Source organism: Ambystoma mexicanum, chromosome 2q (genome assembly GCF_040938575.1).
Source record: "Ambystoma mexicanum isolate Mex_15411 chromosome 2q, UKY_AmexF1_1, whole genome shotgun sequence".
In the NCBI taxonomy this organism is placed as follows: Eukaryota; Metazoa; Chordata; class Amphibia; order Caudata; family Ambystomatidae; genus Ambystoma; species Ambystoma mexicanum.
Genome location: NC_090924.1, coordinates 610640442 through 610653036, shown reverse-complemented (window position 1 = coordinate 610653036; position 12595 = coordinate 610640442). Strand labels below are relative to the sequence as shown.

The window sequence follows — 12595 nt, the reverse complement described above, 5'->3', positions numbered from 1 at the left end:
TCGGCACGTTGGACAAGGCTTTTGGAAATTACTTGGGTTTTCCTGTTGAAGTGGATGGACATCGGTTAGAAGCTTTTGTTTTGTCTAGCAAAAATAACTTGATGTATTAGTGTCCCACAAACCAGAGACTACACAATTGAAATAGAAAAGGAATCAACAAATCAATTTGTATTAGCAGTAGGAGTCCACTTAAGGCAGAATATCACCTATGACTGCACAAAGTTACCTGCAATAATGTTGTTGGGTATTTAAATTGACATTATTTTCTTGGAACTATAGTGGAGACAGTAACCTCATTTCCTATTCCATGTTAACGTGTAGCAAACGCGATTCAGGAGTTTTTTTATGTAAACCAAGGCTTGAAATTAAGGTTGCATAATTGGGAGCTAATAGCAGCTCCTGAGTATCCAGCATTAACCAGTGACCAGGAGCTACCACTGGGTAACAAGGTGCTAGTACATAACGTTCCACAAATGTAACTTCCACATAAGATAGTCTTATTATTTTATCCATTATTTATGACCCCTTATGCTTTAAATGCCATATAGATGTATCCTTATGTTTATTTTTAGATTGCCCAAATGCACACAGTTAAATTCACATAGGGGTTTGTTCAGCATCCATTGTCCTGGGGTGCCAAAAGTAGCTTTTGGTAGCTGTTGCTGTCAAGCTAATCAGGCTCCTTTAGGCTACACGCAGGAGCTAAATAGCTCCCAACTCCCCTCAATTTTGAACCCTGAAAACTATTTTCACAGGTCAAGAAGTTTAGCAATCTGTGCAAATCAGGGATGCGTTTTACCCACATATAATTTGCTTCTGTGGGAACCCTGGAAAGTATTTAGTAATTTTACTGTCCGAGACAAATATGCACTGCGTAGTTAGAATCTATTAGAGTATTGTTTAAATACAACAAAGTTTAATTTATGGGCCTAATCTTCCTTCAGATACTTGTGAACAGGGATCCCCAAAAATATTGTTAATTTGTTTCTGGTATTTAATCAGTCCTTGGGGCATTGATCTAAATGCTCTTTACTCACTTATGGTGTGCCTTTCAAAGGCCCAGGGCAGGTGTAAACATCAACCGTCTTCCATAATCACTCCAGCGAGGCTCTTGCTTTCCGTCAGTCTACCTCAGGGTTGTCCAACTACAGGGCTCTAGAGTTGCAATCCTGATTTTTCAGGACATCCCTCAGTATTCATGAGAAAATATTTGCATACATTTAGACTCATTGTATGCAAATTTATCTCGGGAATATTAACAAGGAGTAACATGAAATTCCGAACCTGGAGTGGGATCCTGCTCTACCTGCTTCCAAAATCCTTGTTTGGTAGTTTGGTTCTGTCTTGGGAAGGGTCCTCTGCATTTAGCCTCAACTGGAAAAGGCTTACTTAAGGAGACTTCATAAACTACATTCAGCTGCAACACCAATCTGCTTTTCTCCTGTCAACCAGGCTCTTTCTTTTCGGCTTTCTGGAAGGGCGCAGAAGTAAGTTATAAACATTTTGTTAACCAAGAAAAAGGTTGGAAAATGGCCTGTCCCTAAAGCTAAGCAAGGGGTATCCCTGCCTCCAAAATAAACTTGTGAAATTGTCAGGATGTCAAATAAAAACATCTGTCACTGTCGTGTCCCAAACACCTACTTCTGACCCTAACACTACTAACCTAAACTAAATGTGCAAGTGTATTCCGTTCCAAAGTAAAGTGTTAATGACAGTTCTTGCCAACAGAAAGGTTCCCATTGTATCTGGTGATCAAAACAACAAAATACATTTTCCACAATGTTTAACTCCAGGGGGATAGAGGGGTAAGGGGGGGTTGGCTCTTTTCCACTAGATTTATTCAGGTTCTATTTGTTCTTTCTTTATCTCCTAGTGTCCGAGACGCTGTATCTTTTTGGATGTGCTTCACTGTACTGTTACTATTTCTAGTGGGTGCAAGTAAGCATAGACTTTCCTTCTGAACAGTCTCTTTTGCCCTCAAGGTCCCAGACCCTCTTATTCTCATGTGGGTGCGGGTCCCACACTTTCAATGTGTGGTTGCAATAGCTTGCTTTACTCACCTGCCAAGCGTATGCCTTCTTGTAGACTGCCTTTGTTTCTCTCATGGTCCTAGACCCTCTTCTTAAGCTCTCATATGGGTGCGTGTCCCCGACTTGCAATGCTCTGCTGCAATAGCTTGGTTTACTCTCCTACCAAGCATATGCTCCTTTCTGTACTGTCTCTGCTGCTTTCAAGGTCCCAGACTCTGTCTCTCTTTCTGCGGTTGTAGGCGCCCTCGCCGCTCAACTTGCATTCAGGCCTATCTTAGTCTTGTCTCCCTTCTCGAAATTTGGATTTGCTTTCCAGCGGCTTGCCGGATTGTAGGGTGCACTTAGGTTTGCTCAGTCAGTGTGGACAGTAGCTCATGTTGCTTGACCTACTTCTGCACTCCCTTTGGCCCCATGCACAGCGTCTTCTGCTGCAGTTCGCTGTTCGCCGTGTCTGCATCTTCCAGGCTTTCTCGTCGGATGCTGACTCTCTTCATGTTGGTTTTCCTCTACAGATTTATATTTCCCTTGACCAGTCAAATGTGGTGATAGACTAGACTGTTCCCTCTGGTTCTCTGGAGCGATCATAATACTCCTGCTCATCTTCTTCACAGTACTTAAATTGGAGTTATATGGGCAACAGTTGGTTGTTTTCAGGGCTGTTAGGCAGGTCTAATCTAACAGGTTTGCTGACCTCACAATAAAATATATTTGCACTGACTGGGCACAGGGAAGGGAGAGTTTGGCTTGGAGAAGGAGTGAGGGTCTAAGAAAGCAGAGGAATACCGGGTTCTCCTTGAATGGTCGTCTCTAATCTTATAAGGGGCTTCCTCTCCAATGTGATCCTCTTCCGGTGCACAACTCTCAAGGGGACTATTGTACTTTGGAAGCACTGCCCGCCCCCCATGGGAATGTTAATAGGAGTTGGGACGGCATCATCCGATTCGTCGCATTTCCAAAAACTCTGTTCGATTCAAATGTGTTTAAAAACCCAGCAAACTCATTCATGCACCATCATATGATGCTGCTATTATGGATTCAGACAAACCTGTTATAGCTTCCTTCTCTTGCACCCACAAATATTCTCTTTGCTTTGATTGGACGAAAGAGTTCTCTTTTTCATTAGGGGACATTACTGCATGCATATTATTTTTATAATAGTCACAATTATTAACCCCTGCATTTTAATATATGCTTGTTATATGCAAGTCGTTCTTGTTCCCCTTGTTTAATCAAATTCAGATGTATTTCCCACTTATAACATTCAAATGAATAATTTCTGTATAGCACATTACAATTTAGTGTGAATTACATGTGCTTCTAAGGTCCTGTTATCAACCATGACGTGTGCTGTTCTGAACAAAAGGCCTTTTCTAATAGGTTGTTCTTAATGGAACACACCCTTTCTGCATGAGACCATATTGCTATGCCAGTTGGAGATCGGGGCTTGTTTGAAGCCTCTGCTATGAAGAATATATATATATATAATTTATCAAGGGAAATTAGCTCAATCCATCCGCCTGCATTTTGTGTATTTTCTGGGTAATTTGGAACAAGGCCTTTTGTACTTTAAGTAAACACTGATGTGCCTTTACATTTTCATGCACTGATCATAGTGAATGTAATCAGTGGTTCGAGGGTGCAGAGTATGGAGGTAGACACATGTGTTGGTATACTTAACTCTTTTGTATTCAAAGTAAAAGAAAAGGGGATTGAGGCAATGCCTCCCTAGCCCCAACACAGAGCGTTTCCCTGCCTCAACAAAATGAATGTCTGTCAGAATGTCCAAAATAAAGTTCTCTGTCCTGTGTCCAAAGCCTAATCTGCCCCTCACACTCTAAACTTGATCCAAGGTAAAACGGAGGATTCTCCTGTAGCCTTGCCTTTTTATGCTCCAAAAGAAAGTTCCCCTGGAAAATAGGTTAGTCCAAAGAAATAGTTAAAAAAATAAACAATATGATCCAATATTAAAGGTCCATGTAGTTTAATGAAATTGCTCCCCTTCCTTTTTATAGGCACTTTTTCTTGGGTGATGACCGTTCCCTTTTATGTAGTTTCAGTTTGATTCTACAGTCTTGGTGTACTCTCCTGCCAAGATCTGTTTCTTTTCCACTTGCCAATTACACTTGGTTTACTCACCTGTAAAGTGTTAATTGTGTTCTCGCAAATGACACATGAGGAAAAATAAGGTTTATGATCATTCTTTTCACATAGGCATTGGTGTACAAATGTACCTGTTTATTTATGGTTTTCCTTTTCCCTGGGTTTCCCCACTTCACAACATTATTCTAAAGGGGTGATGGTACTTCCTTTTCTCTGTTATTGTCTGTTCCATTTCTGACCGCTTTGATTATTTGCTGGCCATCGATTGCCTCTCTTCACTCGGCTCCCAGCCAGTGCCCTATGCGCGCTTACCTTTCCCCGAGCTTGTACTAGGGGTTTGGCAGGCTCCAGGAGCTACTTACTGGGCCTCCCTCTGGTTTTCCGCACCAGTACCTCTGGTGTCCTGCTTCCGCCCTGTCGCTCCAATTCAAGTTCGTGATTCAGGAGCTCCTTCTCTGCTGGAGCGACGTTTGCTCTCCTGCTCCGCTTCTGCAGTGTCTCCATTTCGGGTTGCCACAGTGCAACATAGGGTTTGCAGCACCGGCGAAGCTCTTTGGCTCTGTCCCTGATCTGCTCTATCTCCAATCCAGCAAGTTCTTTACGAGTACACTTTCAGCATCCCTCAGTTTGCAGTGGAGACACCACATCAGATCATGCATTTAGGTCTCGATTTCAGGTATTCAGTAATTCTGTCTCCAACTCTCTTCACTTGTTTTGATTTTGCCAGTTCCTCGGTTGCCATCTGCTTCCGCGACCAGTCTACTTCAAACTGCAACTAATCCACCACAGGTGTTGTCCTTCTGTTACTACATGGGTTACTTCTGAGCATTGGAAAAGGACTGTAGCGCTGGTATTGATTTGGATGTCTCATTCCTGCATCCCCATGGTGCCTCCTCGTCTCAGTGCAGTGAAAACACATTTATTCATTACATGATCCTTGCCACTCACCCTCGTCGCAGTCAAATATTTTACAGGGTTCATCTGGCAGAAGTACATGGATTCATGAAATGTCATGGTTTGGGGATGGGCACCACCTTTCTTGTGGTGGTAAAAGGGACGAGACCCCTCTGACTCATCAGTGGTCTGTACGTTCCTGGCCACAAGAAACTGGAGCTCTGCGTAAACCTACAGTTTAGGTGAACCAGGGTCACAGTCAATAAAAGCTGCATGAGCTATTCTGTCACTGGCACCTATCACTTGTGGAGTACTGCAGGGATCTTGTCTCTCCCCATTCTTTTTCAATATTTACATTTTCCCTCTTCTGAAGCTTCTCGATGGCCTGGGTGTACTTCATACCAACTATGCTAATGACACCCAGGTTGCCATGAACATTTCGGGTTCCCACTCGCAGGATTCCATGGCCATCAACACCATCTGTGGGTAAGAGGGCAGACTAAGGGTCTTATAAGATCAATTTCATTAGACTCGGCTGCTGTACAGATGTTGACTAATGGAACATGTTTTTCCTTGCCAATAAGTTTAATTTGCTAACATGTTCCCACAAGTGTGATGTCCTCATATAATATTTTGTTTTCTTTAGAAAATATCACTGAGACCAAATATCAGTATTGCTCTTTCTGTTTCAGGGAGTGGGGCTACTGCTGTGGTGCAAGCGGCCTACTGCATTCCAAAGAAGGAGAAGGTGGCGATCAAGAGGATCAATCTAGAGAAATGCCAGACCAGCATGGACGAGCTCTTGGTATTTATTGTCTTTCGTCTTTTAAAGCATCTCTGACCAGGGCTGATATGTGATTGTGCTGACCAATGGGCGGTTTTTAATTGATTTTTTTTTTAAAGTATTTTTATTAACATTTTCAAATAAACATCACCCCCGCCCCTCCTCCCCATCCCACAAACCCCTCATTCCCACTCCCACTCCCTCCCCCGGGCAGATAAGATTGTGTTTCTATCATATCTACAGGCAACACAAAAATAACATTTACATAATGTTCAATATCCTTAAGTTTTGTTGTCACCATTGTTGTACAAAGTCTCCATTTAAATAGTCCAAAACCATCCTCCACTCTTGATGATATTTTCCCTGTTCCCCCTGAAGGTTGAATGTCATCCACGCCATCGCTATAAATCCCCACAGTTTAACTAACCAACCTCTTATCCCTGGCAACCTTTTCTGCTGCCAAGCGCTAGCTTTTACCAGCCATGCTGCTATCACCAGTATCACAAAGGTTTTATTTTGGATCTTTGTGGGTAAACTCATCTCTGGATCAAATGGTCAGTCCGCACATCCAGTCCCTAGTTGTAAATATCCAATATCCTTTCCGGGGAAACCAACTTTTCTATCTGATTCGTTACCTCTTCCCATAACGGGGCAATCCCACCGTATATGTCTCCAGTCCCCAGTCATTCCACAGCCTCCAACATTTTTCCGTAGTTATCAGGAACATTTTATGCAATCTTCCGGGGGTGTAATGCCATTGGTACATAATCCTATACCACACCTCCCTAATCTGGATTGACCTAGTCAATTTGGGGATATTTGCCCATAAATATTCCCAATGTTTATCAGGAGATCCGTCCCTAAAATCCTTTCCCACTTATGCATATACCCCCAAGCTTGTTTGCTATCCTCTTCCATCAGTATCGAGTACAGCTTAGATACTGTTTACGTGCTAACTATATGTGGTAAGCTCTCTCGCTGCTGATTCTCTCCCCCTTATGCTGCTAACCAATGTCTCAACAGGTAATATTCCAGCCTTTCTCTTTCAAAGAGGCTCACGTACTGTTTAAAATCTTAAAACGTACAAATATCTCCTCATTGCATCATGTCCCCCATCCTCAAACATCCCACTTTCCGCCATTGTTTAAATGCTCCCTGTACCATCCCTTGTCGGAATTGTGGATTTCCAAATGGCGGAGTAAACTGATGGGGACGCATAGACGGACTCCCATTATCTAATAGCCGATCCCATATATCGAATACCACTGCAAGTATTTGGTTGGCTTGTGTGTTTGGAGGCCTATCTTGTCTTTTCAGCCGTAAAACCCCATCCAAAGAAGACCCAGCCACCGCCCTATCCTTCTTTGCCCATAGTTTCTCCGTATCCACTGCAAGCTATTCCCAGAGTACGTTTAGCTGTGCGGCCTCATAATATTTTATAAAGTTCGGGAGACCAACTTCCCCACTGTCACTGGGTGCCATTAGTGTTCGCAATGCGACTCTCTGGGTTTTGTTACGCCAAAGAAATCACGTAACCTCTTTATTTAATGCTCTAAAGTAAGACCTTGGAATTGTTATCTGTAAGGCTTGGAACCTATAAAGTATTCTCGGGAGTGTAACCATCTTAATAGTGGCCTCTCTGCCTAACCACGTGATTTGAAGCGGGGTCCACTTCCTTAAATCTTCTTTGACTTTTTGCAATAGTTGTGTATCGTTACTATGGTAAAGCTGTGAAATCGTCTATGTAGACCCCCAAATATTTAATATAGCTATCATAAATGGAGAATAAGAGGGTAGTGCCTCCACCTGTTGTCTCCTAGTTCTAAGAGTTCCAATTTTCCATCGACTTCAATGCCTGCCACCCTCTATATCAGCCAGTTCCCCCACTAATGCCGGTATTGATAGTTCAGGAAATATCAATGTTATCAATATATCATCTGCGAATGCCAAGATTTTGTGTTCCTCTCCTCCAAAGGGGATGCCCCGTATTGTCATCCTCAACATGATTCTGTGCAAAAGAGGTTCCAGGTACATTGCATATAAAAGTGGCGATAGCAGACATTCCTGCCTTGTTCCCCTACTAATTTATGTGCTACGATAGAGATGTTTGTTAATCGCCAATCATATCTTAGGGGCCTGATAGTTTGCCCGCACCATGCGTATAAACCTGGTCCCCATTCCCATCTGTTCCATCGCAGAGAATGGAAATGGCCATTCTACATGATCAAAAGCCTTTTCGGCATCTAATGACACTAAAACTGCAGGGATCTGTTTAAGATTTACTTTTTCAATTAAATGAGACCCCCTTCTAATATTATCTGAGGTCTGTCTACCCAATATAAATCCTGATTTATCTGTGCATCAACTTCGGGAGAAGCGATGCCAATCTCCCTACTAGAATGCTTGCAAAATCCTCCTGCTCTTCCACCAATATTTTTGGTAAGTTTACATCTGCCATATAACGCTTTATCTCCCTACGGTCTGGGTGACCTGATTTACATAGTGCTCCATAAAATTGAGGAAAGTTCTGTTATTGCCTCTGTTTCATTCACTTTCGTCCCTTTTGGCTGCAACAATCATTGTATCAGCCTAGCAACCTCCATTCCCTTCAATTGTCGGCCCAGTAAATCATCCGCTTTGTTTGCACAAACATAATATCAACAGGGATCTTTCCGCTCTTCGAGTCTGTAGCATATTCAGCTGACTATTTTTAATTTATTAGATAGAGCACTCGTTCTATGGCTAGTTATGGCCAACTGAATATCTCGCACATGGGCTTCTAAGTTTCCTTCTATCTTTGCCCTATGTCTTGCGCACTGAATTCGAAGTGCAATTAGTTCTCCACGCATTACTGCCTTAAAGGCATCTCAAGTCCCTCTAGGCGACACCGATCGATTGCAATTAGTGGCGAAGTACCCTTCTATTTGACCTCTTAATTCCTCGACCATAACCTCATCATGCAAGAATTCGCCCGGGAATGTCCGTGTCCACAGCCCCTCACGGTGCCCCATTTATCTTGCCTGAACTATCAAAGGGGCATGATCCAACAGTGATATAGGTCCCACACTCATTTTCTCAATTTCCCCCTTGAATTTGGTAGTTACCCAGACCTAGTCTATTTTGAACAGGGACTAAGCTATATACGAAAAACATGTATTCCCCGTTTTATCCCCCCTCTTCATTTGCCACACATCACGCAATGTAACATTTTCAAAACCTTTCTTTAATGCCCGAGAGAGTAATACTGTGCCCCCCCCCCCCACTCCTATCTGCCGAAGGGTCCCAAGCCAAATTAAAATTGCCCATCAGTATTTCCCCTTTAGCAAAATCCTCCAGCTTACTTACTACATCCCTCAAGAACCCCACCTACCCAGTTTTAGGCGCATATACCGTTGCCAAAGTAATGAATCTACTTGCCATTTGTATCAATAGGAAAGGATATCTCCCCTCCTTGTCCCCCAAATATCGTTCTACCAAAGCCCTTTTTCCGCTTCACGGTGGAATTTAACCCCCTAACATTATATGATATAACCCTGAATGCAAATCAAACAAAGATCATTCATTATTATAAAATAATTCCCCTGAAATAGCTTCCTTACCCTCCTTTCCTCTGCCCAGCCCCTTGAGCACCCCCCACCCTCCCATCATCCACAACCAATCCCTCCCAAACAACCATCCCAGGACTAGGCCTACGATCCTATGATAACCTAAGGAGATATCCCCTCAGCTAAGACCTAGAAAGTTACCTGAGGTTTCCCCCTCCGGGAAGTATCCTACCACCTCCCCAAGATTCCAGGGCATCCTCCACCAGTCCTCTGCTCCCGACTTACTTTAACCCTCCTGCCCCCGCCAGCCCTCTTCCCCAATACCACAGACCAGTCCCATTGTTGCATGCGTCGTTGAGTGGAGTTATCCGATGTTGCACCACTTCCAGGGTGAAGAGCAACCCAAATGGAAACGTCCACTTGTACGGAATCTGTTTTGTATTCAATGCACGTGCCCTTGGCCCATGTTACTTCCCTTCACCAGTGCTAAATCCTGAAACAATTGAACTTGCATCCAATTCACTGTAATTTTCCCTTCTGTTCTTGCTGCTCGCAAGATTTCTTTCAATCCATATGAAGTTTATTTTATTCCTTAAATGTATAAAGCGTGCAAACAACCTGATGGCAATAGAGGCACTGTCACAAGAGGACGACATGGTTACATGGCACGTGCATATAGATTACATGTCAAACATTACTTACAATAAGGTATTGACAAATGGTGCTTTACATGGCATATTATGTATGATAGCTAAACAGCTGGCAGGTTCAGGCAAATAGTTTTTATAGCTTTTTGGAAAAGTATGTGGGATGTTTCTGCTCTAAGGCGGGGTGGGAGGGAGTTACATTGCATGGCAGCGACCATGCAACCAAGACGTCTCTAGGCAGAGCCCCAGGTTCCCTCCTCCTTGGGCTCACCCTATGAACTCTATCAATGCCAATGTCTTCCAGCTGTACTTCAGTCAGTACATTTCCAAAGCATTGTTGAGCCGTGCTTTTCAATTCTGTGTCCAATATTGTCTCACTTAGGCCTTTAATTCGAATGTTGGACCTCCTGGATCATTTTTCAAAGTCCTCCACTTGCAAATCTAAATTATGCAAGACTCTCGCAAGTTGTTCTAGACGTTCACTATTTTGTTGTACCTCATCCGACTTCTCCGCTATGCCTTGCTCAGTAATGTCCACTTGTTCACCCAACTCTTTTGTTTTCCCTTTAACTTCCATCATGTAGACTCTCAAGTCTTCTCGCAGTGAAGTCAACTGTTGCTGAAAATTATTTGTAATTCTCCCTTCCATTTCGCTGAGGCATTCTTTAAGGTCTGCCTTACTAAGTGCCATTTCTTCAATTTCCGGTATATCCTGTTTTCCTTCCGCAGAGTCTTTCTTTTTATGTCCTGTTGCTATTTCCCCACTCGGCTTCAGCACCTCTAGAGTTGACCCTCCTGTTCTACTTGAGCTTGTTTCCTTCTGGCCTGGGTAGCCTTCTCTTTAGGTTTTGACATTAGCACACAGTTGTCCACTTTCTCTCGTTCTATAATGCGTCTCTTCGCGCTCTCAACCCCTCTCCACCTCCGCTGAATCTTGCTTGCCCCTAGTATGGGCAGTCTATTCTGCTCATCAAGCACCCTTTGCTTAAGCTGTTCCCCTATTTATTTCAGGATATACAATTCTTACACAGTACAGCCTTGGTGCATCTCCACAATATATTCTCTGTGGGAGTCTCGCAGTGTCCCCTAAACCTCAAATTTGTAGGCGGTTGTTCCCTGTGATGATCGCTGCCTCCCCCACCCCCTCCTTTGTGCCCCGTGAGGTTCGCTGCCTCCCCCACCCCCTCCTTTGTGCCCTGAGAGGTTCACTGCCTCCCCCCACCCCCTCCTTTGTGCCCTGTGAGGTTCACTGCCTACCCCCACACCCCCTTTGTGCCATGTGCTGTTCGCTGCCTCCCTCATTCCCCTTTGTGCCCCATGATGTTCGCTGCCCCCGTTGGTGCCCTGTGATGTTAACTGCCTCCCCCACTCCCCCTTTATGCCTCGTGATGTTGTGGTCTCCCCCAACCCCCCTCCGTTGCTTTTGATGTTCGCTGTCTCCCCTACCCCCCTTTGGTCCCCTGTGTTTTTCAGTCCCCCCCCCCCCCCCCCCCCAAAACCCCTTGATGATCACTGTGTACCCCCACCCGGTCCCCCGTGATGTTCACTGTGTGCCCCACCCCATCTGGTCCCCCCCTCCTTATTTGCATGAGTTGTCTTGATTCACGAAGGGTTCACCATCAAGGACTATTTGCCAACGCTTGGATTTTGACTTTTGGACACTTCAACTCTTGGTGCTTCACCCTTCAACTCTCTTGCTGGTCTCGCACTCAGGTTGACCCTTATCATGCTGGTAATTGTGGATCCTTGCCTACATTTTTTCTATTCCCTTGCAACATTATGTATTTTACTGACCTGCAACCGTTTTCGCTCTCCCCTCTGCTCTCTACTCTTTCAGTTTTTTACTCTGTTCTATTCTCCTCTCCCCCCCTACTTTTTTCTCTGCACTTACCCTGTCAGAATTGTCCCTAGACCTAGTATGATAGTAACAAATGTTTGTCTCCCGCCCCCTTACTTGTTATTAACCCCCCCCCCCCCCCTCCAGCACGATCTGAAATGTCGTCAGGCCTAGTACGATAGTCTCTTGTTTTGTTCCTCTCCCTCCTTTCTCTTCCCCCCTTCCTCACCTTGTGTAATTCTCCAGCTCTACCAGAAATGTTGTCGGGCCTAGTACGGTAGTCGCCCGTCTGTTCCCATTATCTTGCACTATCTGAAATGTTAGTAGGCTGAGTAGGATAGTTAATTTCACATTCTTGTTGTTCATGACCGGTAAGAATGTTTTGTATTTTTCCTTGTTCCCTCCCTTGTCGTGATGAGCTTTGAAACACATTGGGCCTCATTCCGAATGGGGCGCAAAGGGATACCGGGCACATCCGTGCCGGTAATCCGTTTGCGCCCTACTAAGATTTCCCTTAGTGGGTCCCTTCCTTAGCGCCCGGTTTTACCAGGCGTTAAGGACGGGACCAGCTAAGGGAAATCGGAGCCAATAACGGTGCTTCAAATTGCGGTATCATTATTAGCTACTTCCCCCTTCCCATTGAGCCCTATGTGGGCTCAAATGGGAATGGGGAATGGGGGATTTACCGGTCCTGCCAAGGTCGGACTGTACCGGTAAGTCCCCCCATGGGAGGTAGTCATGGCACAAATAGCGCCATG

General features: G+C 44.3%; 1 protein-coding gene across 2 annotated transcripts in view; it reads left to right on the top strand.

Moving 5' to 3' along the window:
* Nucleotides 1–12595, top strand: part of OXSR1 (oxidative stress responsive kinase 1) — a 1686100-nt gene that overhangs the window by 238244 nt on the left and 1435261 nt on the right. For both annotated transcript variants that reach the window (XM_069647752.1, XM_069647753.1), the window contains exon 2: nucleotides 5717–5829. In XM_069647752.1, the coding sequence (XP_069503853.1) occupies nucleotides 5717–5829 (113 nt within the window). The remainder of the gene's footprint in view (nucleotides 1–5716; nucleotides 5830–12595) is intronic.